A 24,447-nucleotide genomic window follows, 5' to 3' on the forward strand; every position below is an offset into this window, starting at 1 on the left:
AAATTCTAAAGTATATTAGAAACTAAAATTCCAAGCATATATCAGAAGTTATAAATGGGGAAAAAAATTAATTGGTTGTCGTTAGCTGAACCATAATGTTGACACCAGTAGCACAATAAACATACACTCATACTCTTTCACGTGTTCTTTTCTTTGTAGTCCCTTGTGTATGATCTAATCGATAGATGTACTATTTGATTGTACATGTTAAAGACGTTCAAGTGCCTAATAACAACAAGAGATCTCCATAAAAACGGAGAGGAAAACAAAAGAGGTGGCGGAAAATTGGATGCCAGAGAAGTAAACTGCATCACCAAGATAATCTTCCTTGAACAACAAAATTATAAGAGAATACCTGCACCAAAAGTCAAAAGTCGTACGTTGTCTTAATGTATCAGCTAAGGGAGAACAAATCAAAGAAGAATGTAAGAATAGACCGGAATATTGATAATCCATGGTAATAGAAGATGGCTTAGATAACATTGAGCAGTGCTGTTGAAGTTTTACTACTGATAACACAAAGAAATATATGAGACTATGTAGTCTGACAAAAAAATTGCTAAAGTTTTTTAAAGATCGCTGTTAAAATATGACCTATTTGAAATTGTGATTTTAATGTAAAAGCCTAAATTTACTCCGGTGTTTTCTTACCCTGATGATTTTCTCATGAGGCAAAGATATGATTAAGAGTCCCATTTAAATAATGGCATTGCAATAAACTTATAATTTCAAACATAGGCGTAATTAAAAGATTCAAGCTTTTCAATAAAACAAAGATGACAATGCAAGTAAACACTAAGTGCCATCACGTTATTCAGATGAGCTATTAGACAACAACTAAATGACGTAGAGTTGACTGAAAGTTGGTACTAACTGACCTAAAAAGAGAACTCTCATGAAAGAGTGCTTATTGTTAGTTGACACACCTGTATTTACATAGAATGCTTTGACCGCTTAAGTTAAAATCAACTTTCAACATTATAAACTATAATCTAATGAAAAATGACTGGTTCTAGGTGTTTTGAGGACAATATATATATATATATATATATATATATATATATATATATATATATGTATGTATGTAGGCCTCAGAGGATACTTCTATTTTGGCTAATACTATTTTGGCTTCAGGAGTACAACAAACTTTCATGGCATGATTGATAGAAAGATCTGAATGAGAAATTGTTGAACTCACATTTGCCTTAGCTAATCTACTCGGATCCTCGTTTCATAAAGTCTCCAAATTGGAATCCAATTCTTCATCTTGGCACATCTCGCATTGAATCATTTTTTTCCGGAGTCAAGACAACATCAAAGTCCTAGAATGATCCTTAATCTTTGATGATCTAGCTATTTCTGATTCTTATTCCAAGAAAAAGAAGAATGATTTGAGAAGGAAAAAGCATGGAAATTGGAAAAAGAAGGATGATTACATTGAAATCATGAAATAACATTAAAAATTAAAGCAAAACAAAAAACGAAAGAGTGTCATTTCAAGTTTTTTTAGCTAGAAGATAATATTGAAGATATGGTCAGATTTAGTAAAACTTAAGTTAAATTGATAGGCATAAAGAGGAGAGTGGCCGACAGAGAAATGTAGGGAGATAAACCTGGTCATTCAGGACCACATAATCAAAAAAAATTAGACATGTTTCTTTTCTAATAATTAGTGAGATTTATAAATGTCTCTCCCAGGATAGGCTTAAGTACTGTATAGCTCTATTTCTGCCAACCAAAATGATCCCTTAGACATTATTAAGATGAAGTGAGCTGAAGAAAACATCTTCCCTTCTATCCATGTAAACACAGAGAAACAAAGTGAAATTTAGTTAGAAGCATATTAGAATTGTGGCTCAAAGACGAGAAAATTAGAGGCCCATCCATTTTGAAATCTCCAATTAAAAAATGAAAAAACATTCAAATACAAACAAAGATGGAAAATTATCAGATTATCGGCCCAAACCCTAGTTTCTTTTCAAGCTCTTCTTTCAGTTTCACAAACAACAGACCAACAAATACCCTGAAACAAAATAATTAGAGTCACCCACAAGAAGGAGAAGAAATAGAACAGTATAACTAACCTTTCAACCATGTGATTATCTTAGCGGAGCAAATGTGAATCTGCGAAAATGATGAAAACATAGTTGACTTGGAAAATGTGGCCTTTCTTTCTCTATCCTTTTGAAATTTTCTGGTAAGGCCTGCTTCAGGCAATATTGGATTTTTCTATGGGGGAACAAACCTTTTCATTTCAGGGGAAAAATCCTTTGAACTCATTAACATTGGGGATGCTCAAATTAGGTGGTATTCACTCATTGAAAGAAGCAGTCGTTTCACTAGCAGAATTAGTATCGACGAGAATAATTTACGATGGGTATGTGACGCTTTGAAGCAAGCATCAAGGGGGAGAGGAGATCTTTACATAAGATGGGAGAGGAAACAACAACAATATCTTCACAGAGTCTATCAGAATTACAATATCCATGGCAGATTTGTAAGAATAGAAGTGTGGCAAGGAAGCAGAAAATCAGCGGTGATTATTCCGGAAGCAGATTATAATAGTGGTTGGGTTGATATTGCTGAAAAAATCCTCCGACTTTTAGGAAGCCACAGTAGTAATGGTCCTGTACGACCACCATCTCCATTACTTAGGAGCTACTTCGAAGCTGCAAAGATTGAGAGTTGGCCAGACATTCCGATCCCCCCATCTATAAAGGTTGAAAAAGTTAAACACCCACTCTCTAGATGTCTGATTGGAACTTTCAACGACCCATTCAACAATAGCCCAAGCACAGAAATCATTCAGAATTGGTTCCTTGGCAGATGGAAAATCAGTGCAGGACTTAAAGTTACTCCCATAGACCACAATCGTTTCCTGTTCGAGTTCCCATCGAGACAGGAGGCTGTTAGAATCAGTACAGGGAATTGGTTCTGGAGCGGTCGACATCTACATTTACAACGGTGGACGTCGTATTATGGAACTATTTCTGTTGATAGTTGCCCGGAAGTTTTATGGGTGAAAACTTTTGGGATCCCCATCCATGCTTGGACATTCGAAATCTTCAAACAAATTGGAGATCAGTGTGGTGGCTATGTTGGAATAGATGCAGATACAAAGAGCAGAAAGCATTTTTTCTGGGCTCGAATTTGCATCAGGAACTCCGGCAAGCAACTTCCAGCGAAGGTTGGAATAGATTGGGGAGGTTTGAGATTTGAAATCTCGATAATAGCGGAGAACCAACCAACTCCAACACCCAACAGTCCAAACACATTACCCTCTGTAGCAGTGCGACTAGCAGAAGAGGTAACAGAGGACCATGTGGTCACTGAGATCTCGAATCTTGTGCAGGTCAGCAAGGATATGTCTAATGTAGGGACTAGCTTCAATTTTAAAAATCAGCTTGGGATTTTACATGTGAAGGGGCCAACTGCAAAATTAAAAGGCCCAGTTACAACTACTACAAATATTAAGACCCATAAAGCCAAAACACTGGGCATTTATAATGGGTACTATTCAAGTGGGCCAAAGCAGAAGAAACATTTTCAAAGGCCCAACAATTATAATACATGCAAGGTGCTAAGGAATAATAATGACCCATGTCTTCTAAAGGGTCATATGACAGATTAAAAATTATTTCGACCCTATGTCTGAGGAGATCCAAGTTTTCACTCACATGACCAAAGAAGCAATGGGTGAAACATCTCACACCCAATTCGATGCAGATGATGAAGTTGAGCTACCTACTTCGCAATTATTTTTACTCTCAGAATCAGCTAAAGTAAGTGACTCAGAATCAGACTTCTCCACACAGTCTTTCAATGACTTTCTTCCTCTCCCATGGCATGATCGACTAGATCTTACCATGCAAATGATGGAGAAACCAACAGAGGTCGAAATATCAAGGTGGACCAAAATTGCATTGGTAAAATCTTGCAAAGCTTTTGGTGTAAATGCGGCAGGAGTCGAACATGACATCTTGGGTATCATTTTAAGGATGGAGGAGAGAAGAAAGGCTCACCTACTGCTTCAACAACAACAACAGGCTAAGGCAGTAGCAAGCCCAAAAAAGGGAAGAATAAAGGGGAAGCAGAACTTAAGAAACTGGCTTGGGGTCTTCAAGAAGGCAGTGGCAGAAAGGTTAGGGGCAGGTCTCACCAATCTCATTCTGCATGAAGGTCAAAATCCTAAGCTGGAATGTGCAAGGCCTAAATGACAATAATAATAAAAGTACTTTGGAGTCTCTGATTCGTAAATAGAGAGTAGACATCCTTTGTATTCAGGAAACTGAAGTTGAGGATTGGAAATAATCTCTGTCCAGGCAAATACGGGGCAACAGATGGGTATCATGGGAAGAACTCAAGGCTTGGGGAAATAAATGTGGGGTCATTATTATGTGGAATAGAAGGTTGTGGCATTGTGTTGATACTCAATCAAGAGACTTCTCAATAACCTGCAGATTTGAGAGTTTAACTGAAGATTTCATATGGTCTTACACAGGGGTATATGGTCCTCATACCAACCCAGAAAGGAAGGAATTTTGGCATGAATTGGCAGCAATTAGTAGTTTATGGTCAGACCAATGGGTAATCGGCGGAGATTTCAACGCATACAGATATGAAAGTGAAAGACTTGATTGCTCCAGAAGATCTAGGGAAATGATTAACTTCTCAAATTTTATATCGGAGCTGGGCTTGATTGATCCTCCTCTTAATAGAGCTCAATACACATGGTCAAGAGGGGAGAACTTTACACAAGCATCCAAAAATTGATAGATTTTTGCATTCAACTGAATGGGGTGATTCATTTAAAGCAGTGAAGCAACTAGCAATGCCCAGGGTAATTTCAGACCAAAAACCAATCCTCCTAGAAAGTGGAGACTAGGAACCGACACCATCTTACTTCAAGTTTGAAAATATGTGGCTACAAACTGAAGGGTTTATGGACATGGTAAAGGAATGGTGGCAATGTTATACAATCATTGGCTCCCCAGACTATATTCTCATCCAGAAGTTGAGAACCTTAAAAAAGGACTTGACAACCTGGAAAAGAGAGGTGTATGGCATGTTGGAAGACAGAAGGAACAAGGTACTTGATGAGTTAAGACTCTTGGATCAAGTGGTTGAACATAGGAGGAAAAGCTGAGTACTTTCAATCTCAAATTGGAACTTCAACAGATTGCACTAGCTGAAGAAGTCTCTTAGAGACAAAAATCCAGATGCTTATGGCTAAAGGAAGGAGACAAAAACACAAAGTATTTTCAGAAAATTGCTAATCTCAAAGGAGGAACAATTGCATTGATAGGCTCAAGGTGGGAGAAAATCTAGTCTAGTTGAAGATAAGGAGCAGATCAAACAGGAAATACTGGATTATTATCAAGCTTTGTACAAGGAGATGGAACGCTGGAGACCTACAACAGAGTTTGAGGGTTACCCTCATTATCTGCAGATGAATGTGTTGATAAAGAATCACCTTTTGAGGAATCAGAAGTCTTGGCAGCCTTAAAGTTTTGTGCTCCTGATAAAGCATCATGCCCCGATGGGTTCATTATGGCCTTCTTTCAAAAGGCATGGGACTTCATTAAAACAGATATCATGGAGGCTCTCAATCACTTCTATCATAACTGTCATATGGTAAAATCCTACAATGTTGCATTTATTGCTCTTATCCCCAAAAAGAAAGGAGCAATAGAACTAAGGGACTATAGACCTATCGGTTTAATAGGGAGTGTTTACAAGATAGCTGAAAAAAATTTAGCTGAAAGATTAAAGAAGGTCATTGCCAAGTTGATCTTGGGGCAACAAAGTGCTTTTAATAAAATCAGGTAGATCACAGATGCCTCCCTGATTGCCAATGAGGTCTTGGATTGGAGAATCAAAAGTGGTGAAACAGGTTAGACTTCACAACAAGTGTATGCTAATGAAATAGCTATGGAGGTATGGACAAACTGAAGCAGTTTACTGGAAGGAGATCATTGACGCCAAATATGGAATTCAGAATCACTAGATCCCCAAGAAAAGTCCAGCACCTCATGGAGTGGGTTTATGGAAACACATCAACAACTTTCAAAATGATTTCTTTCAGAATACATCTTTCAAAGTTGGTAGTGGTGTTCATGTGAAATTCTGGAAAGACATATGGCTTGGTAATACAACACTAAAGGATTCATACCCAGGTCTATTCCTTATAGCCTGCAACCAGGACTTAAATATTGCTCAAAACACAGAGAACAACATTTAGAATCCAGTGTTTAGAAGAAATCTTTCGGATTGGGAAATCAATGACTTACTTGCTCTCTTAGCCACACTGGGAGATTTCATCACGGAAGATCAACAACCAGACAGAATCATCTGGGGAATTCAAAAGAAGGAAAGTACACAGTTAAAGAGGGCTACAACCTTATCTACTCACATAATGGAATACTAGAGGACTGGCCCTAGAAACATATCTGGAGGACCAGAATGCTACTCAAAGTAGCATACATCACATGGACTGCCCTCAATGAAGCTGTTTTAATACAGGACAATCTTAGTAGAAGGAGCATTACTTTAGTCAACAAATGTTATATGTGCCAACAGAGATCAGAAAGTGTTAACCATCTGTTTCTTCATTGCCTAGTCACTGCTGATATTTGAAACTTCTTCCTATCCATTTTTGGTATAACTTGGATCATGCCTCACACCATCAAGGAAGCCTACATTAGCTGAATTTTTTGGAGAGTTGACAAAGCCATCAAAAGAATATGGAGAATGAACCCAGTAGTCATATTTTGGATTGTTTGGAAGGAAAGAAATGGCAGATGTTTTGATGGAATATCAACTCCAACACATTCCCTAAAAGCTAGATGTTTAGTTAGTTTGTTCAGTTGGAACTTTCTTTCCCCTCTTAATAGCGTTGACACTTTTTTGGATTTTGTTAGCTCCCTGGTTCTAGTATAGGTACTCTTGTACTGGAGTCTACAATGTTTTTTGTCTTTTGTACGGGAGCTAACAAAATTTATGTTATTCTAATTGGCATCTTCCATGTGCCCTTTCAATGATATTATCTTACTTCATCAAAAAAAATGTGAATCTGCGAAAAACTCAATCTTCTGTTAAAATATCACTTTATATTCCAGAAATTGATATTCAGTTTAAGAAAGCAAAAAACACCGTAAAAATCACGAGGGTTAAGCGACGAAGAAGGAGAAGATGGGCGAATTTTGCAGAAAGCAAGAGGGTGAAGCAGAACAAAATTACGGTATTATGGTAAAGTAGAGCAAAATTAAACGGTGGCAGTGGAGTGCCAAATTAAGTAAATAGTCTTTCCATGAACAATACAAATCAGCTAGTGCAGGGACACAACAGTAATTTTCCTAATATAGGAGCACTACAAATACCAAATTACCCTCTGCCGGAAAGGGGAGAGCTGCTTCTGTGCTATTCTATACTAGCAGAAGTAAACCTAGTGCTGTCGCACGGTCCCAATATTGCAATTAAAACTGTTATGAAAGAAGAATATTCTAATATTATAGTAATATTTTAACTGGTAATTTCATAGAATATACATGTAAATAATTTTAATTTTTAATCAATATTCTCAGGTATTAAGGGAAATTTTCAAATATTTAACTGCTTAGTTATTAATTATCTACTACTTGAATATCCTTAATGAGTCAACTTTCTCGAGATTGAACACTATATACCATCCAATTCAATTATTTTAACTAAACTTTTAGATATAATTATTATATTTAAATTTCACGTATGATATCAAAAAAAATTGATAAATAATAAGTGAGTGTAAAAAATATTTTTCGACGAAATATTAACAAAAGTTACCATCATTTCTTATTTTCGCGGGATAGTCAAGTCAGTTTCTAATGGTGGTAATGCAAATAGATATATCACTTACAACTCAAGAAGTAACTAAATTAAAATGTTGTAAATTGTCGATTTTTCCCATAATATATACTCTAGTGATTTGGTCCATTATTTAGGGTAAATAGCAAATATAAATTAAGTTAATAGCTATATTAGTAATTAGCTTGAATGCTAGTATTTAAAAATAAATAAACTTATGACAATATAAGGGTTAATAAGTTAGAAATAATATCTAAAATTTAAATATGTGACATTTTGTACTTTGCATATGTGAGAAGCCTTGGGTAAATATGTGTTCAGATGGGTCCCACGTTTAGATATACTATGCATCTGTCGAACATTCACCAAAATTTCCTTTGTTCACTAAATTGTGGGTCCCAAGTTTTTGTACTATACGTTTGTGGAGAAAAAGTAGGCTTTGAAAATGCCTCAAAAATCTACTATCAACAGAAAGCGAGACTGAGTGTCAATACTATTATTATGAACACTCTAGACTACCTACTCTACTACCCTAATCCTCGACCGTTATACCTTTCTATCGAGGGCATGTCCTCGGCCAGCCGAAGTTGCGTCATGTCTTGCCTAATCACCTCTTCTTAGGCCTACCTCTACCTCTTCGTAGGCCCTCCAATGTCAACCTCTCACACCTCCTCACCGGGGAGTCTGTGCTCCTCCTCCTCACATGACCAAACCACCTAAGTCGTGCTTCCCGCATCTTGTCCTCTGTAGGAGCCACACCCACCTTGTCACGATACCTCATTTCTAATCCTATCTAACCGGGTGTGCCCGCACATTCATCTCAACATCCTCAACTCTACTACCTTCATCTTCTGGACATGAGCGATCTTGACTGGCCAATACTCAGCTTCATACAACACCGTTGGTCCGACCACCACTCTGTAGCATTTACCCTTAAGTTTCGGTGGCACCTTCTTGTCACACAAAACACCAGAATCTAGTCTCTATTTCATCCATCCCGCCCCAATACGATGTGTGACATCTTAATCAATCTCCCTATCCCCCTGAATAATAGACTCAAGGTACTTAAAACGCCCTCTCCTAGGGATGACCTGCGAGTCCACCCTCACCTCCTCTTCCCCTCCTTGAGTCTCGCCACTGAACTTACACTCCAAGTATTCTGTCTTGGTCCTGCTCAACTTGAAACCTTTAGATTCCAGATTCTGCCTCCATATCTCTAATTGTGTGTTCACATCGTCTCGCGTCTCGTCGATCAATACAATATCATCTGCAAATAGCATACACCATGGCACCTCCCCTTGGATGTGGCATGTTAGTACGTCCATCTATCACCAAAGCAAACAAAAAAGGACTGAGAGCCGACCCCTGATGCAACCCCATCATAACTAGAAAATGGTCCGAGTCCCCACCCACCGTCCTCACTCGGGTCTTTACTCCATCATACATGTCCTTAATCAACCTAACGTAGGTAACATGTACACCTCTAGCCTCCAAACATCTCCACAAAACCTCCATCGGAACTTTATCGTATGCCTTTTCTAAGTCGATGAACACCATATGCAAGTCCTTCTTTCTCTCCCTATACTGCTCCATCAATCTCCTGACAAGGTGGATGGCTTCTGTAGTCGAACGCCCCGACATAAACCCAAACTGGTTCTCAGAAATAGACACATTCCTTCTCACCCTTAGCTTTACCACTCTCTCCTAAACTTTCATAGTATGGCTAAACAGCTTGATACCCCGATAGTTATTGCAATTTTGGATATCACCCTTGTTCTTGTATACAGGAACCATCGTGCTCGACCTCCACTCTTCGAGCATCTTCTTTATTCTAAAAATGACATTAAATAACCTAGTGAGCCACTCCAAGCTTGCCTTGCCCGCACTCTTCCAAAACTCCACCAGAATTTCATCCGGCCTGGTCGCTTTGCCTATTCTCATCTTACGCATAGCCCCCTCAACTTCATCAACTCTAATCCTCCTACAATACCCAAAGTCACAGCGACTCCCGGAGAGTTCCAAATCACCCAGTACAATGCTCATGTCCCCCTCCTCGTTCAAGAGACTATGAAAACAGGTCTGCCATCTCCGACGGATAAGCCCCTCATCCAACAAAACTCTACCTTCTTCGTCCTTAATGCACTTCACTTGGTCCAAGTCACGCGCCTTCCTTTCTCGCGCCTTGGCTAACCTAAACAACCTCTTATCCCCACCTTGGCCTTCGAGTTCCTCTTAAACATGCCATAATATCTGTGTGGCTATAAAAGCATGTCCTTAAGGATGAAATGAAATACTTAAAATTAACTGTTTCCAAATATAGAAAGGTGACATTCTCTTTCAAACGAACTAATAATGAAATAATGCCACATAATTGGAACAAAGGAAGTACAAAGTTCAATATGTTTGTTGTTTGTCTCACTTCAGACAAGTGGTGCAAATCTTACAAGTGCATCTCTCATGGGAATAAGAAGATGAAAACCTCTCAAAAGCTAAGAAATGGCTGGCTGCATGTTCTGAGCAGCTGTCCTATTTCAGAAGAATCAAAAGCTTCCCCTGCGATGGACTGGGAAAAGTGGTCATAAGCAATAATTTCTGGACAGCTCAATACTCATTTCATATTCTGGCCAACTTTTTAGAAATTTAGAAAGCACCAGCCACTGAGGGATTGATCCCAAGGTCCCCACATCAAAGACTAAATTTAGGTAAGAAATTGAAACCCCCATTCTCATAACTACATCAGAAACTTAAAAGTTTTGGGCTACCAACCCCATCCAATTGGTATTGGAGCTAATGGAACCACTATCACATGTGTGTTGCGATGGGATGGGCGTAATACCGACCGAACCGAAAAACCAGCGTAACCAAATATTTCGGTTTATTTGGTCTCGGTTTTCCGGTTTACTCAGTAGGTGTTCAGTTTGGTTATCGGTTTTAAGGGTTCGGTTTCGGTTAAACCGAAAAATCGAAGTTTAGTAATAGCGAGTAACCGCAGCTAATATCTTAGTGGTGTGCAGTCCAAGACTCCAAGCAAGCCCGATAATTTTAACTAACATGAAAGTGTTGTCAGTTGCAACAAAGCAAATGAAGCAAGAGCTTCAGAAGCAATAAACTAATAATGCATTACTGACAAAAGCTCATCCAACAGTATTACAGTAGTATTTCAAAACTAAGTTTTAAAGGAGAGACATAGCCTGCACAATCTTGGGTACCAGAACATCACATATTAATGCAAATAAGGTAATTACTTTATGATGCCTCTCGGTGTCAATTAACCTATAAATATGCAAACAGGGGCCATTTCCAAAACAAAAAAAAATGCAACAGAGGCATAATAGAAATTAAAGTATCTTATTCAGACATGAAGTTTTTTTATTCAGTCATGATAATTAAGGTACCTTATATAGGGTTGGGCATAATACTCTTTTCTTTCTATTTTTAGAAAGTAGAATGATTTTTCTTGCATAAAGATTCTTTCTTTTTCATGTATTTGATGGGATTTATTATTTCTTTTGAATTTTTCTGCCAATAAGAAATCTATTTTCGTTGTTTGGTTACCATTCTTGTCATGGCTTGAAACCGAAAACCGAATCTATTAAAACCGAACAAAACATGAATAAACCGAATTGAACCGAAGTTATTACGATTTAGTTTTGATTATTAAAATCATAAACCAAAAACCAAATAAACCGAACCTCCCGGACCGACGCCCACCCTACGATCTGTTTGTTTCCCTTTAATAATTTCTTCAATATCTATCTTTAGGTCTTTCAGTTCACTTTCTTTGTTGTGAAGTTTCAGGTTCTATGCTACCCCATTATTAGACATGCTTTCCTTTTCACCTCTCCAACTTTGGTGATTCTTTCACGCTTTCATTCTCTAAGCATTTAAATCATTTAAACTAGTTTATATTATCTTGATCTTGATGTGACATTTTACCTATTAACTATTAGAAATCCATGTTTCAAACTACGGTCTTAAACACATGTCTATCCAAATCTGACATGATAATCGTACCATATCAAACCAAACACCTCCCTTCCCCTTTATCTGTTTAGATTAAAAGTCATTTTCTTGCATTAGCTGCGTTGTATTTTCCCATTTCTTCTAATGCAAGACACTAGGTTATTTTAGGGAGGTGATATAAGTATCTCTTTGAAGTGATGGATATCACTGGTGAAATAATTCTGATGCAGAATTCTTTTGGATAACAACAACAATAACAACAAACCGAGTAAGTTCCCACAAGTGGGGTCTGGGGAGGGTAATGTGTATGCAAAAGTGGGGTCTGGGGAGGGTAATGTGTATACAGACCTTACCCCTACCCTAGGAGGTTTTTTGGATAAGTAAAGGTAAAATAATTTTGATATGCACAGAGAGGAGTCAAGTTTTTGGGGGTTGGGTGTGTCATCTCTAATCGCAATAAGTTCAAGATCCAGCAGTTCAACAAGCTTTCAAAAATTTGAAAAACTTTAAGATGCTTCTGGAGCTGTATTATTTTTAACTTGTAAACAGACCTGGATAAACCATTGAATGATGATCTAAGCAGTTGGACCAGCTTGTACTGGTCTACATTTTGGACATCAATTCAAGAACCCATTTTTTGTTTCTTTCCTGTAAGAAAATTCTAATTTGACAGAGTACTAACCATAAGTAAAAGCCTTAGGAAAAATCAAGATCAATTAGGAAAGCCATGCATCAAGGAAACATGCGCCATAACGCCATCAACATCCCAATGTAGCACTCATATATGAAGAAACCAGCTTGGAGTTTAATGATTAAAGGACGTAGTTGGAGAGAGAACTTTCAATGAGTATCGCAAAGAGCTAAAAGTCTAGGGGTCAGTCATGACCGTAAAAAGAAGATCAAATGTCAGAAATGAGCGCATTAATAGCTTCATCTGTAATTGAAACCTCTTATTCTGGTTCGTTTTTTAAGCTAATCCTTAAACCAGCTTGCTCATCAATAACAAAGTTTTCTACAACTTTCAGTGTGGCAACTATTTCTTCCAATCTTTGACTGAACAGATCACAAAAGAGATTGATCTGGTTGGCCTGAAAGGGTTAAAAAATCAAGATTTCTTGTCTTCTTTTCTGGAGAAAGCAAGCAAGATTTCTTGTTATGGCCCGATTTATTTTATTCTGTCAACATTTGGTTTCTCCAACGACATTGGATGCAGGACAGAGGATAAAACGTCAGCCAAGAAGGTACAAATGTAAAGATTCTTATTTTTTGTTAATAAGAAAAGATGTGTTTAGTTCAGTCAGCTTAGGATAATCAAGAGGTGTTTTGTTGTCCAATTATCAGAATCATTCAGTAACTTAGACTAAGTATTATGGCTTCTAATGCATTTTAAATACTTATAGAACATTCGTCTTTTCCTTTTCATTTTGTTTATTAGTTCCGAGACATAACATCATTGTCACTACAACAAAAAGGGACATTAGCGGCAATAAAAAAGGTCATTAGCGGCAATACTAATTGTCGCTATATCATTTGCCGGCCATTGGTCTTTAGCCGCTGAATCCGGGGTCGGCAAAGGCTTTAGTAGCCATTCTTACAAATGCTGGTAAAAGATATAACTTATTGCCGCTAAAACCTATTAGCTTTAACGGTAATTATTTGCGGCCGTTATGATGGCTGCTAAATCCATTTTCAGAATTGCAAAGTTTGCTCTTTTAGCGCCTAGTTTTATTACCGATAAATTAAATTAAATTGCTGCTAAAAATTACATACTTTAGCAACTATTATAATGGCTGCTAAATTCATCTGGGTAATGATTTAGTTTGCAATACGTTCATTTTTATTATTGATAAATCCAATTATATTATAGAAAAATATGACCCTTTTAGCGGCAGATGAAAGGTACAATTTAACAACCTTATTACTGTAATTAAAACTTTCTTTGAATTGGCAAATAGAATAATTAACAAGAACATAATATTTTGTTAAATCTAGGCAATAAAGCAAGTCTTAATCGATATTATGAATGTATCAACGACATAAAAGATAAAATTATATTTTTTGAATTAGATAACTAATGTCATTACAACTAATCCTATTGAATGCCTACAATAATAAAATAATAGATACAAAAGTCCACAAACAATTTCCGTAGCTCTTCAACGTATTGAAATATTCCAAATGCTAAATTTTTGGACATCATTAGTATATGACCTGAAATAACAATAGAAGTATGTTAAAAGATGAAATCAAGTGACAACAACAACAATAACAACCGAGTATAATCCCACAAATGAGGTCTGTGGAGGGTAGTGTGTACGCAGATCTTACCCCTACCCTAGGGTAGAGAAGATGTTTCCCATAGACCCTCGGCACAAAAAGATGAAAGGCGACAATAGAATAATAACAACAACATAACCAGGAAGATAGTACCACCGAGCTAAGAATCTGGCAAAGCAATATCCCACTGACACTGCATATAATATGAAAAAGTATCACAACCATGTCAATTTAACTTGCCCATATGATTTATTTGAGGTCGAATGACGTCTAGATTGAGAAGGCATACTGGACAAAGAAAATGTACTTATCACTACGTGCAAGAGCATGCGAATCTGATGCAGCTAATAAGAAATCGCCATCAGCATGTAGATAATAAAATAGATAAACTCACTGCTAGTTCAGTATCGAGAAAAAAATAACAGAACTTAGCTTTTGTTAGAGGCCACACCACACTGTACTCATAAGCTCCAGATATAACATAAAAATATCCGTCACGCACATTTCCATTCAGTTCCCACAATGAACTTTTAAAAACTGAATTGCTCTGTTAAATTCAACTCTCTACACTCCTCTTCTATAAATAACCTATCGTTTTCCATTTTCCAAAGCAATCGTCCAAAATGCGCAGCTTTATTTCATGGGATATCGTTGTTCCTCTAGTCATAACCAACCTTTTCAATTCTTCTTTTCAATGACGCACATAAAACCATAAATGTATCAGACAACTCAATTTTATCACTATAGTTAAAGATCAACTTAGCACAAGCTTAATCATGTAAATCAGCTGACCACTAGATGCATTTGGGAAAATCGAGCAGAACAATAGCAGATAAGCACCTTTTAGAAATAATAGAGACAACTATTTGACAACAAAAATTGAGATGCGAAACAAACACTAAGGTACAACCAAGTTTAATACTGAACATTGTAACAAATCTAATTATTCTAGATAATAAAATTATCTAGCATTTCTCTTAGTCAAGTTTAGAGAGTATGGAGCCATACCTAGAATAAAACAACAACAACAATATAATATCCAGTAATATCCCACACCGTGGGGTCTGGGAAGGATAGTGTATACGCAGAACTTACCTCTACCTTGTGAGGATAGAGAGGCTATTTCTAATAGACCCTCGGCTTAGGAAAACATAAGCACCACATTAATGAAAATATAGACGAGAAGGCACAGTACCAAGAAGCCATATAAAAGCAGAATAAAAACAACCAGATAGTAAGGTGATCAACAATGAAAGAAACGTCAGTTAGTCATGTTAATTTACATTTTCTTTTCAACTAATTAACGACATCCTTATCTAATCCCCAAAAGTGATTATCCGCCCAAAGAGAGACATGGCATTACAGAGAGTAGAATAAAGAACCTACTTACGATTCAAAGAACCTCAACCAATCATATGTCGGATTTTCCAGTTGAGGAACATGAAATTCTTAAGATGATAATAAAAAATATTGACAGAACTAGGAAGAGATCTGCTAGTATAGAAAACAAAGAATTAAAACGGTTTCACTGTTGTGCTAATCTAAATAGCGTCCTTGGAATATTTGATTAAAGAAATATGGTGAAATGCAATGAAGCAACATCAAAGTGACAGCTTATGATCTCCTCCCTAAAGTACCACCAACACAGAAATAACAACCTTCCAATCTCGTTCCTAAACTACTGCCAAAGCTTTGAACTATATAAAAGCCATTGATACTCTAAGCAGAAGCAAGAAAAACTCCAAATTCATAAACTTGAAGCATAACAGACTGAAAGAGATTTGAACCTAATTACACAAAAGAAGAATATTAATAATTAGCCTAACTTCTAGAGAGAACAGTTCTGGTAGGAATCTTAGCCTTCTAAGGAAAGAAGGCAAAGGAAAGAGGAAATTGGGATAGAAAAAAGAGAGTTGAAAAGGATAGCACGTGAATACGCCCAAGCTCCTAAATTTGAAATCTGACAATCAAAAGATAAAAAGAATTTAAGGGTCGGAAAATATGCATCATCCATGTTGAAAAGAATGAGAAAGTTCCAGGAAATAGAAGCCTTCATTTTCACTCGTATGGATAAATGCAAGAAGCCATCCACTTATAACCATAATCTATAACATATTATGACATAAAAAGAGTAAAGCAAATCAGAAAGAGTTGTACCATTCGAGTTGCCCATCATCACAAAAATAGCAAGTTAAACAACTTTCTAATTGAAGCACTCATTATAGATAAAGAATTCTTTACCATTAAAAATCCACTCAGATTTGTTCCGTGTATCTATTTTCCGCCTGATAGTTAACTGTTCCTCCTTGGTTTCCCCTCTCAAGGAAATCTTGATGTACCCTGACTCCTCCCCGTGTTTTATAAATGCTCCAATACTAGAAGCCCTCCCCAAAAGCTGAGGCTCGCCACCAAGAATAAAATAAGAGTCGTAAATTAAACTTTCCCAACCACATCATGTCTCTAAAATATGATTTTCCTTGCTAACTTGTGCATAATTAGATTACAAGCATAATCGAGTTAGCCTCAAAAATTATGTAGAAAATGAGGGATTAATTACTTTGTTGATGACTTACCTTTTCAATAAAAAGAAACATCTTTCTTAGCTCTGCAACTTTCAAGCATTCTCTTTGCCTAAGAAATATTATGAAGAAAAAATAGGCCACCATAACAAAGAGGTTAAGGGGAAAATGTAATTCTTATACGATAAAAAAGCCAAGCAGCAAATATTAAAAATTTAAGTGGTTACCTTTAGAATTGCCCAGATGAATATGATGTTGTCTCATTGAGAAAGAGCAACAAGAAGTCATTACTATGGAAAGAAAACATGAGCCACGAAATTAGTTATCACTCTACATAATAGAAGCCGAAAGCCTTTTAAGATTACAAAGTTAGAAGAAAATATTTTGAAGTAATTAAATGTATGGTACCGAGACGCAATTATAAAAGAAGGCACTGTAACCGACAAAACAAAACCTGCATTGTGAATTTTAATTCTATTAGAGATGCTAACATCAATACATGATTTTGGGTGATACAATATTCAAGTTATTTACCAGGTCATAGTGACTAGAGATGTTCCAAGAGCATTAGTCAAGGTGTTCTAATTTGAAACATGTCGGATAAAATATCCACCATCCTCTGCTGAGCAAATTCATGAAAAAATTTAAAATATGAACAAAAGTTGCAATTCCCTGATTTTAGTAAACTAATACATTTTCATACTAGACCTTGTGACTAATGCCTTCAAATCTCTGCTGTTTACGAAATCTGTAATCAGGTTACCTTGCAAATTAAAATTAGATATCTTAACTTACCATAGAACCTTAGAATTCAGGAAACCTATTGTTTCGAAAGCTTTATCTCTAAATTACCTTTTATTTTAATTCATTTTATCGAATTAATGGAAAACATCATTTGAAACACCCTTCATGATTCCAGATTCATCTCCTTTCTCTAAATTTTGGAACCCATCAAGCCTAAAAAATTAGACCTTTATAAAAATAAATTTTCTAGAAAACAAAATGTCACATTAGCTCATTAACCTAGAAACTTTTTCATATCTCATCAACCATAAAATCCTCTAAAGTGTATTTCGATTCCCTTCTCCATGAATCTTTACATACTCCATCAAATCTTATCTCATCAACCCATAATATAAAAGAAGTAGAGAGAGGGAAAGAGGGAGAGATTAAGATTTTGTGCGTGTGTGACTGAGATAGTGAGAGAGATGAGTTGGGTTACCTTGGGATGGTGGTCGGAGATGATGGAGAAAGATGGGATTGGCAGCGGAGTGACTGAGAGAGATAAAATCCCTTTTGCTTATTTCTTCTGTCTAAGATTTTTCTTTAATTGAATCCATTCCATTTACAGGGAAAATATTTGGAGGTAATGGGTGATAGTTGTGAAAAAAAATGGGTGGGAAAGATGAAATAATGAAAATTGCATTTAATTATTGAATTTGGTGGCCATTCCATTCATTGCCGCTAAAAGAGCACCTTTTCCCGGTAAATATCGATCTACCGCTAATATCTCAATTTTAGGAATACTATATCGGCAATAAGTTTATTGCCGCTAAATAATAGTCGGTAAAATTCATTTTTGCTGTAGTGTGTATCAAGATTAGCGCTATCTTGTTTAACTCCAGGGTCCTATTGACAGGAAATTTGAGGATTCTACGGAACGAAGTGAAACTTTTGATATTTCAGTTGTATAATCGGTAAGATACTCTAGCTAACAACGGAATCATTTGTTTGAATGTCAAGTACCATTACAATAACGTCACACTAAGTTGGTGACAGAAAATCTACAAAAATGAGAATGGCTCAACCAGCGTCTTCTAAGTAGACTATGATATGGTCATGGAGTCCAAATGTACCATCTCGATACTCCGTTTTTCTTTTTGGTTTATGGTAAATCCCTCAACACCCAGGAGCCAAAGAGTTGTTTTTTCTCACTTTGCTTCCTTGGTGACTCGAACCTCCAAGCCCATGATTGAGGTGGATGGCCCTGTCCACTAGGCTATTCCCCTTGTCAAAGTACCAATTTTGATACACGGTTACACCCAATAGGTTGTCTACTGTTTTTTAAGAATGACCCTTGGATCGAAGGGACTAGAAGACACGAATAAGGCTTCCTCCCTTTGTTCCAAGGTTTGTCACTGTCATCATGCCCATTGAATCTTTTCCTGCATTGCTTCTTTCAAGTTTCAAACAACTATCAAGCATCTATAACTCCTTCAGCACAGATTTTCTTTCATATTAACAGCTTCAATGATTCAGCCAATCAGTCACCTTTTTCAGTTAGTCGAGGGCTGAATATTCAGCAACAGTATGGATTGCATGCCGGTCTATGACAAATGTAGCCTTCCAAGTGCCAAAGGAATGACTCTATCCTAAAACTTCACCAAATGCAAACTTTCTATCATTTTCTTTCACGAGTAATTTTTTTTGTTTGCGACTTTACCAGCCTTTAACTCTTGACCTAGTGTTGTGGAGGAAACTCCCTCAACCACTATGACAAAGAGTGACCGGTTATCTTTCATGAGTACTAGAGGCTCCCAATAGTGTTACTACCAACTAGTGCAAGTAAGACATGACAAGATCGTGTGAGGTAATTATCTCTCTCTAATTGAAGAAGGTTTGACCAATTCAAGGACTAACAAACCGCAATAGGAAAATCATCATGCAAAATAGATATACTTCTGCTAAATGCACACATATCTATGAAAGCTTATAAAAGATGGTGAGAACAACTTATACCATTTGATAATGGAGCCAAAGAGAAAATGCTGCATGGTTGGGACCTTCTTCAACACCTCGACCTTGTATATCTTAAGCAAGCCACTGTTAACCTTGTTCCAGTTGGGGACACCACTAATGTCATCAACATTGGAGAATACTCTGCAAACAGACCCTGACCTTATGCAAGATATCATCGGTATGAATAGACTTTGGTTTCATGTACTTGTGATCAATCAACTCTGATGACCCTAATATATAAGGTAAAAAATGATAATCATCTAGTCCCCAAACTCCATGGGACCCAGCAGGCTGTAGGCTATATGTTAATTGCAACTTCTGCATCACCTCCAAGTACATGACAAAAACCCTTGACACTAGAGATTGATAGTCCTCTTCTTTCACTTCTCCTAGTCTAGCAACCAAGCTGCAAAATTTGTTTCATGACTGTACCTGAACAAGAGAGATAAATAAGTCAGTTTCAGAAAGGATACCTATCTAACATATAACCGTCAGCTTTTAAGTTCTAAAATAATACGAGAAATGCATAAAATACTACAAAAACAATCAAGCAAAGAAAGAAGACAAACCACTGTCTTAGTCTTTGGAATTATCATATTTACATAAAAGGAGATTGTGTCAACAGAAAAGGACGGAGCGATGAGCATAGGGTGCAAAGACAAAGAAGAATATTCCTAAATGATAGCAGAGTGCAGGTATGTCAAAGCTCCAATTCCAATTATTAATGCGACAAATTCAGCAAGCATGACGATACTGAAAGCACAGTAATCCAGCGAAGAATTTTTTATTTTTTATCTCAATAGGACAGACTAAACGTTGTTCCCCAAACATAAAGTAACCATAGCAAGAACACGAGTACTTTATATTCCACGTTTACTCATCTACCCTAGCCAAAATAACAGTGAGATATACCACCACCACCACCACACAACAACAACAACAACAACAACAACAACAACAACAACAACAACAACAACAACAGTGAGGGGTTGCTCCGATGGTAAGCAACCCCCAATTCCAACCGAGAGGTTGTGAGTTCGAGTCTCCCCAAGAACAAGGTGGGAAGTTCTTGGAGGGAAGGATGCCGGGGGTTTATTTGGAAACAGCCACTCTACCCCAGGGTAGGGGTAAGGTCTGCGTACACACTACCCTCCCCAGACCCCACTAAGTGGGATTATACTGGGTTGTTGTTGTTGATGATGTCGTCATCGTCCTCTTTTAGATTATTTTGATTTCTTACTGGATTTAATCATTAAATCTGAAAAATCACAGTTTGATGGCGCATGATTACAAACTTGAATTATTATTCTAAATTAGTTTAATCTTAAAGTATAAAATGAAAATCGAAACATAATTCTAAATTAGTTTAATCTTAAAGTATAAAATGAAAATCGAAACATACCAAATTTATTTGGCATTAGTATAACATTTTTAAAAACTCAAAAATAAAAGTACCCGTATTTATATGGTGTGGATAAACTATTAAGTTTTTACACCTACTAAAAATAGGAACTTTGACGAACAAATCAAATCCTCAACGGGCTACCTTTTTCCTTCTTATTTTCTCCCTCTTTTCCACACCCAGAAAACCAGCTCAAACTCAAACCATCAGAAGCAATCACTTAATAAAATAGTCTAACCTTAAAATGAAAGCCTTAAGAGGGAGGGTATACAGCTAACAAGACCTAAATACCTTTAAGCTATCACTTATTATAACTATAGACTCATTACATGTAGTCTTCAATTGATAGCCATATTATGCACGTATAGCTAGTGAAGGCTACCTTGGCTCGTAGCACTACGGCAAGGGCTTCACCTGCCTTACCCTAGAGCCGCCCTTGCCTCTCTGTAACTGATGCTCCCAGGTAGCGAAGATTGTGCAGTTTGAGGAGATCTTTGGCATCACAATAATATGAAGTCGCATCTCTGTAACTGATGCTCCCAGGTAGCGAAGATTGCAAAGATTGTGCAGGTTGAAGAGATCTTTGGCATCACAATAATACGAACGATAATTCTTCAGAGTCTCCAGTAACATACTCTCCAATCGCAATTTATCAACTCCGCAGACTTGAAAAGAATATGGAAGGTACAGATGCCTAAGTTTTTTCAGCTTCCACAAGACATTAGGTATGGTCATCACATCATTTACCCGTAAATCAAGAGTCCGCAAGTTTGACAATTCGCCAATAAATGATGGCAACTCCTTCACATAACAGTTTCTTAGACTTAGGTATTTCAGATTAGTAAGTTTTTCAATTCCTTCAGGAAGCCCTTTCCCCTGAAATCTAATATCCTCGAAGTCCAAGACTCTAAGCAATCTGAAATTCTTGAGACTAAAGGATCGAGGCCACGATAAAGCATGTCGATTTGGGTAAGGATTCAGAAATAAGAGAGATCGAACTTTACTGGATACTTTCTGCTGCAAGCAAACATCATTTCCAGCTTCACACTCGTCAAGGAACACGGAAAGTCTTCTTGTTGTACCATAAGAATCCTTTCGCGGTCCATATGCTAGATGAAGCACTTCAAAAACGTTCTCTTCCTTTCCCTTCAATAAGCAGTGCTCCCGCAGCAGGTCATTAATAGGGCAATTTCGAACTACTCTCTCCATGCCCTCCTCTTCTTGCATGCAAATCAAGTTTTTGGCTACCAATTGATACAGATAATGCTCTGCTCTGTCAATCAATGTTGTTTCACTTTCTCCATTTTCTGATGCTACAAAGCCCTCAGCTACCCAGAGATTGAATAACTTTTCTGCTTCTATGTCTACTCCTTTTGGGAATAGGCCCAAATAAAGAAAGCAACTCTGCAAATGGTAGGGCAAGTAATGGTAGGTCAAGAGCAAGGTCTTTGGTATCTTGGAAAATACTAAGGTATCTTTCTCGAGGTATAGATATGAGTCAAAATTTTGAAGCACAGACTTCCAATGAGCAACGGAGTGCTCCCTGGCCAAGACGCTACCAGCACAGACAACTGCTAATGGTAAGCCAAAGCACTTGCTGACCACAGCCTTGGCGATTTCTTCCAAAACTTGGTTGGCTTTAAAAAAATTTAGGAAGGAAGGCTGTCTCTTCAAAAGGACCTCCCAACATTCATCGGCAGATAATCTCTTCATCTCAAAAGAGACCCCCTTCTCAGCAATGCTCTTTGCCACATCTCCATTACGAGTGGTGACCAGTATTCTACTAGCCGATTTGGCAGTTGGTAAATATGCACTCAGGTTAACCCAAGCATCCATTGACCACATATCCTCCAGAACAAGGAAGCATTTATTTGACTCTAGAGACTCGTAAACTTTATGGGCTAACTCTATTCGACCTTTGCACTCTAACACTTGTTGTTTTTTACTCGAGCGGTTAAGCCGTGTAAGGATATCGCGCAAGAGGAAATCCATATCGATATGGAAATCATGGGGCAGAACAATGTAAGCGAAAGCATCAAATCTTTGGCCAAAAAAAAATAGCTCATCGTACATCGCCCATGCAAGAGTTGTTTTGCCGATCCCTCCCATACCGCAAATAGCGATAACTGGGGATTCCTTAAATCCATACTGGAAAAGGGATTGCAGCGTCCTTTTCTTTTCTTCCAAGCCAACAAGAACATCCTTGTTAAACGGGTAAGCAAAACGGTAATCACTGCAATTGGAATCAGTATGATTGCTCACTGGGATCAGGGCCTGCCTAACACTGCAGCAATTTGCCAACTTTTCATTGAAATAATGGATCTGCTCCATGATAAACACCAGTTGGGACTCCAACTTCCGGCGGCCATATACAGTAGAGATACAATTTACGCATTTTAAGATACCTGATGATCCTCCGACATCAACAGCGTAAGTATCGATTACATCTTCAGTTTCAACAAGGATTTTTCGGAATTCATCCACAATTTCAATAACCCTCTCGTCACCCACTTTAGCATCTTTCACCAACCCTTTGGTTTGCAACAGTTCCGACTTGAACTCCTCCACCGTTCCCTCTAAAAATTTCACTTCATTCAGCATCCGCTCAAGATTTTCCAACAGCAACAACACACTACCGTAACCCATCTTTCTTTTCTGATAATAAAAAAGTAAAGAGCATTGAAACAAACAAACAAACTAGGGCTAAGATTGATTATATGTGGGGAAGGGCCCGGGGCAGTCCTATTTTTCGTCGGTTTAGGTGGCGCGTTAACGCGCTTTTAATATTATATATTTTCTAAATTATTTAAAACTTATTAATATTTTGATTATTTAAACATATAAACTATTTAAATAAACAAATAAAATAATATGCACTAAATCAACAAAAATAAAGATAATTTTATGAGTATAGATAAGATATTGAAGAACATATCAACTATTATGAAAGACAAAAAAATCGTTCAAGTACCCCGTGAACGAGGTCTATTTCGATCATGTTGTAGTATGCTCTTTAATTTGCCAAAAAAATAAAAGAGCAAACAATGAACGAAAGAAAGTGAAAATAATGATAACGCATTAATGCATATTTGATTTCATATATACACAAATGCATCAAATTAATAGCATTAACTCATGAACAAAAAATATTAAATCTTAATCTTTTGGAGAGAGCATTATATTATTCACATTAAATAACATAAAAATGTTAAGTTGAAGAAGTTATCCAAAAAATTTAATCCTTTGAAGTTCATTTCCGCAATTTAAAAATAAAATCGACATGATTTTATGTATATAACATATATAATGTGAATAAGATTGAATATAAAATACTATATGTGCCAAAATTGTAACCTTAAATATATGTTGGTAGGGGTATTCAAACCGAACCGAAAAATCAAACCGAACCGATTAAAAAACCTGATTAGGTTTGGTTTGACTTGGTTTGGTATTGAGTAAAATAATCCGAACTAAACCGACATATAAATATATAAATTTTATTTATATTTTTAAGACTTTATATTGAATTTTCTTTAGAAAATGTAGAAATATTTGGGTATCCTCTTATGTATTAACCTTGAAAGCGTAAATTAACGGAAAATTATTGTTAGACGGACTAAGAAAATAACTATCATGTGTTACTAAAAAAATTCTCCCATTAGAATATTTTAATAGATCATATGTTTGTCAATTTTTTCCATATTT

The 24,447-nt window shown here is 36.9% G+C and overlaps 2 protein-coding genes across 12 annotated transcripts; both read right to left on the bottom strand.

Annotated features, from left to right (window-relative positions):
• Positions 1 to 214: 214 nt before the first annotated feature.
• LOC104230350 (probable disease resistance protein RXW24L) lies at positions 215 to 23,473 on the bottom strand. 11 transcript variants are annotated; one of them, XM_070150805.1, is made up of 6 exons: positions 21,125 to 23,473; positions 16,829 to 19,772; positions 16,656 to 16,713; positions 16,324 to 16,477; positions 14,236 to 14,275; positions 13,843 to 14,016 (listed from the first exon to the last, which is right to left on the bottom strand). In XM_070150805.1, exon 1 carries the CDS (start codon positions 23,386 to 23,388, stop codon positions 21,139 to 21,141), a length of 2,250 nt encoding a protein of 749 aa, XP_070006906.1. In that variant the 5' UTR covers positions 23,389 to 23,473; the 3' UTR covers positions 13,843 to 14,016; positions 14,236 to 14,275; positions 16,324 to 16,477; positions 16,656 to 16,713; positions 16,829 to 19,772; positions 21,125 to 21,138. The 11 variants fall into 11 exon arrangements, with proteins under 11 accessions (XP_070006907.1, XP_070006906.1, XP_070006899.1 ...); XM_070150798.1 differs by having other exon boundaries at positions 13,843 to 16,477; positions 16,829 to 16,891; positions 19,341 to 19,772; XM_070150800.1 differs by having other exon boundaries at positions 13,843 to 16,477; positions 16,829 to 17,220; positions 19,341 to 19,772.
• LOC138873973 (uncharacterized) lies at positions 8,865 to 9,435 on the bottom strand. The gene is made up of 2 exons (XM_070152469.1): positions 9,256 to 9,435; positions 8,865 to 9,167 (listed from the first exon to the last, which is right to left on the bottom strand). The coding sequence occupies exons 1-2, from the start codon at positions 9,433 to 9,435 to the stop codon at positions 8,865 to 8,867; spliced, it is 483 nt and encodes a 160-aa protein (XP_070008570.1).
• Positions 23,474 to 24,447: the final 974 nt, after the last annotated feature.

Source organism: Nicotiana sylvestris, chromosome 7 (assembly GCF_000393655.2).
Source record: "Nicotiana sylvestris chromosome 7, ASM39365v2, whole genome shotgun sequence".
In the NCBI taxonomy this organism is placed as follows: domain Eukaryota; kingdom Viridiplantae; phylum Streptophyta; class Magnoliopsida; order Solanales; family Solanaceae; genus Nicotiana; species Nicotiana sylvestris.

Coding starts and splice junctions, on each gene's coding strand:
- LOC104230350 (XM_070150806.1), bottom strand. CDS start 23,388: ATGGGTTACGGTAGTGTGTTGTTGCTGTTGGAAAATCTTGAGCGGATG.
- LOC138873973 (XM_070152469.1), bottom strand. CDS start 9,435: ATGGAGCAGTATAGGGAGAGAAAGAAGGACTTGCATATGGTGTTCATC. Junction 9,168..9,255: donor TAAAGACCCGAGTGAGGACG/GTGGGTGGGGAC, acceptor CTTTGGTGATAG/ATGGACGTACTAACATGCCA.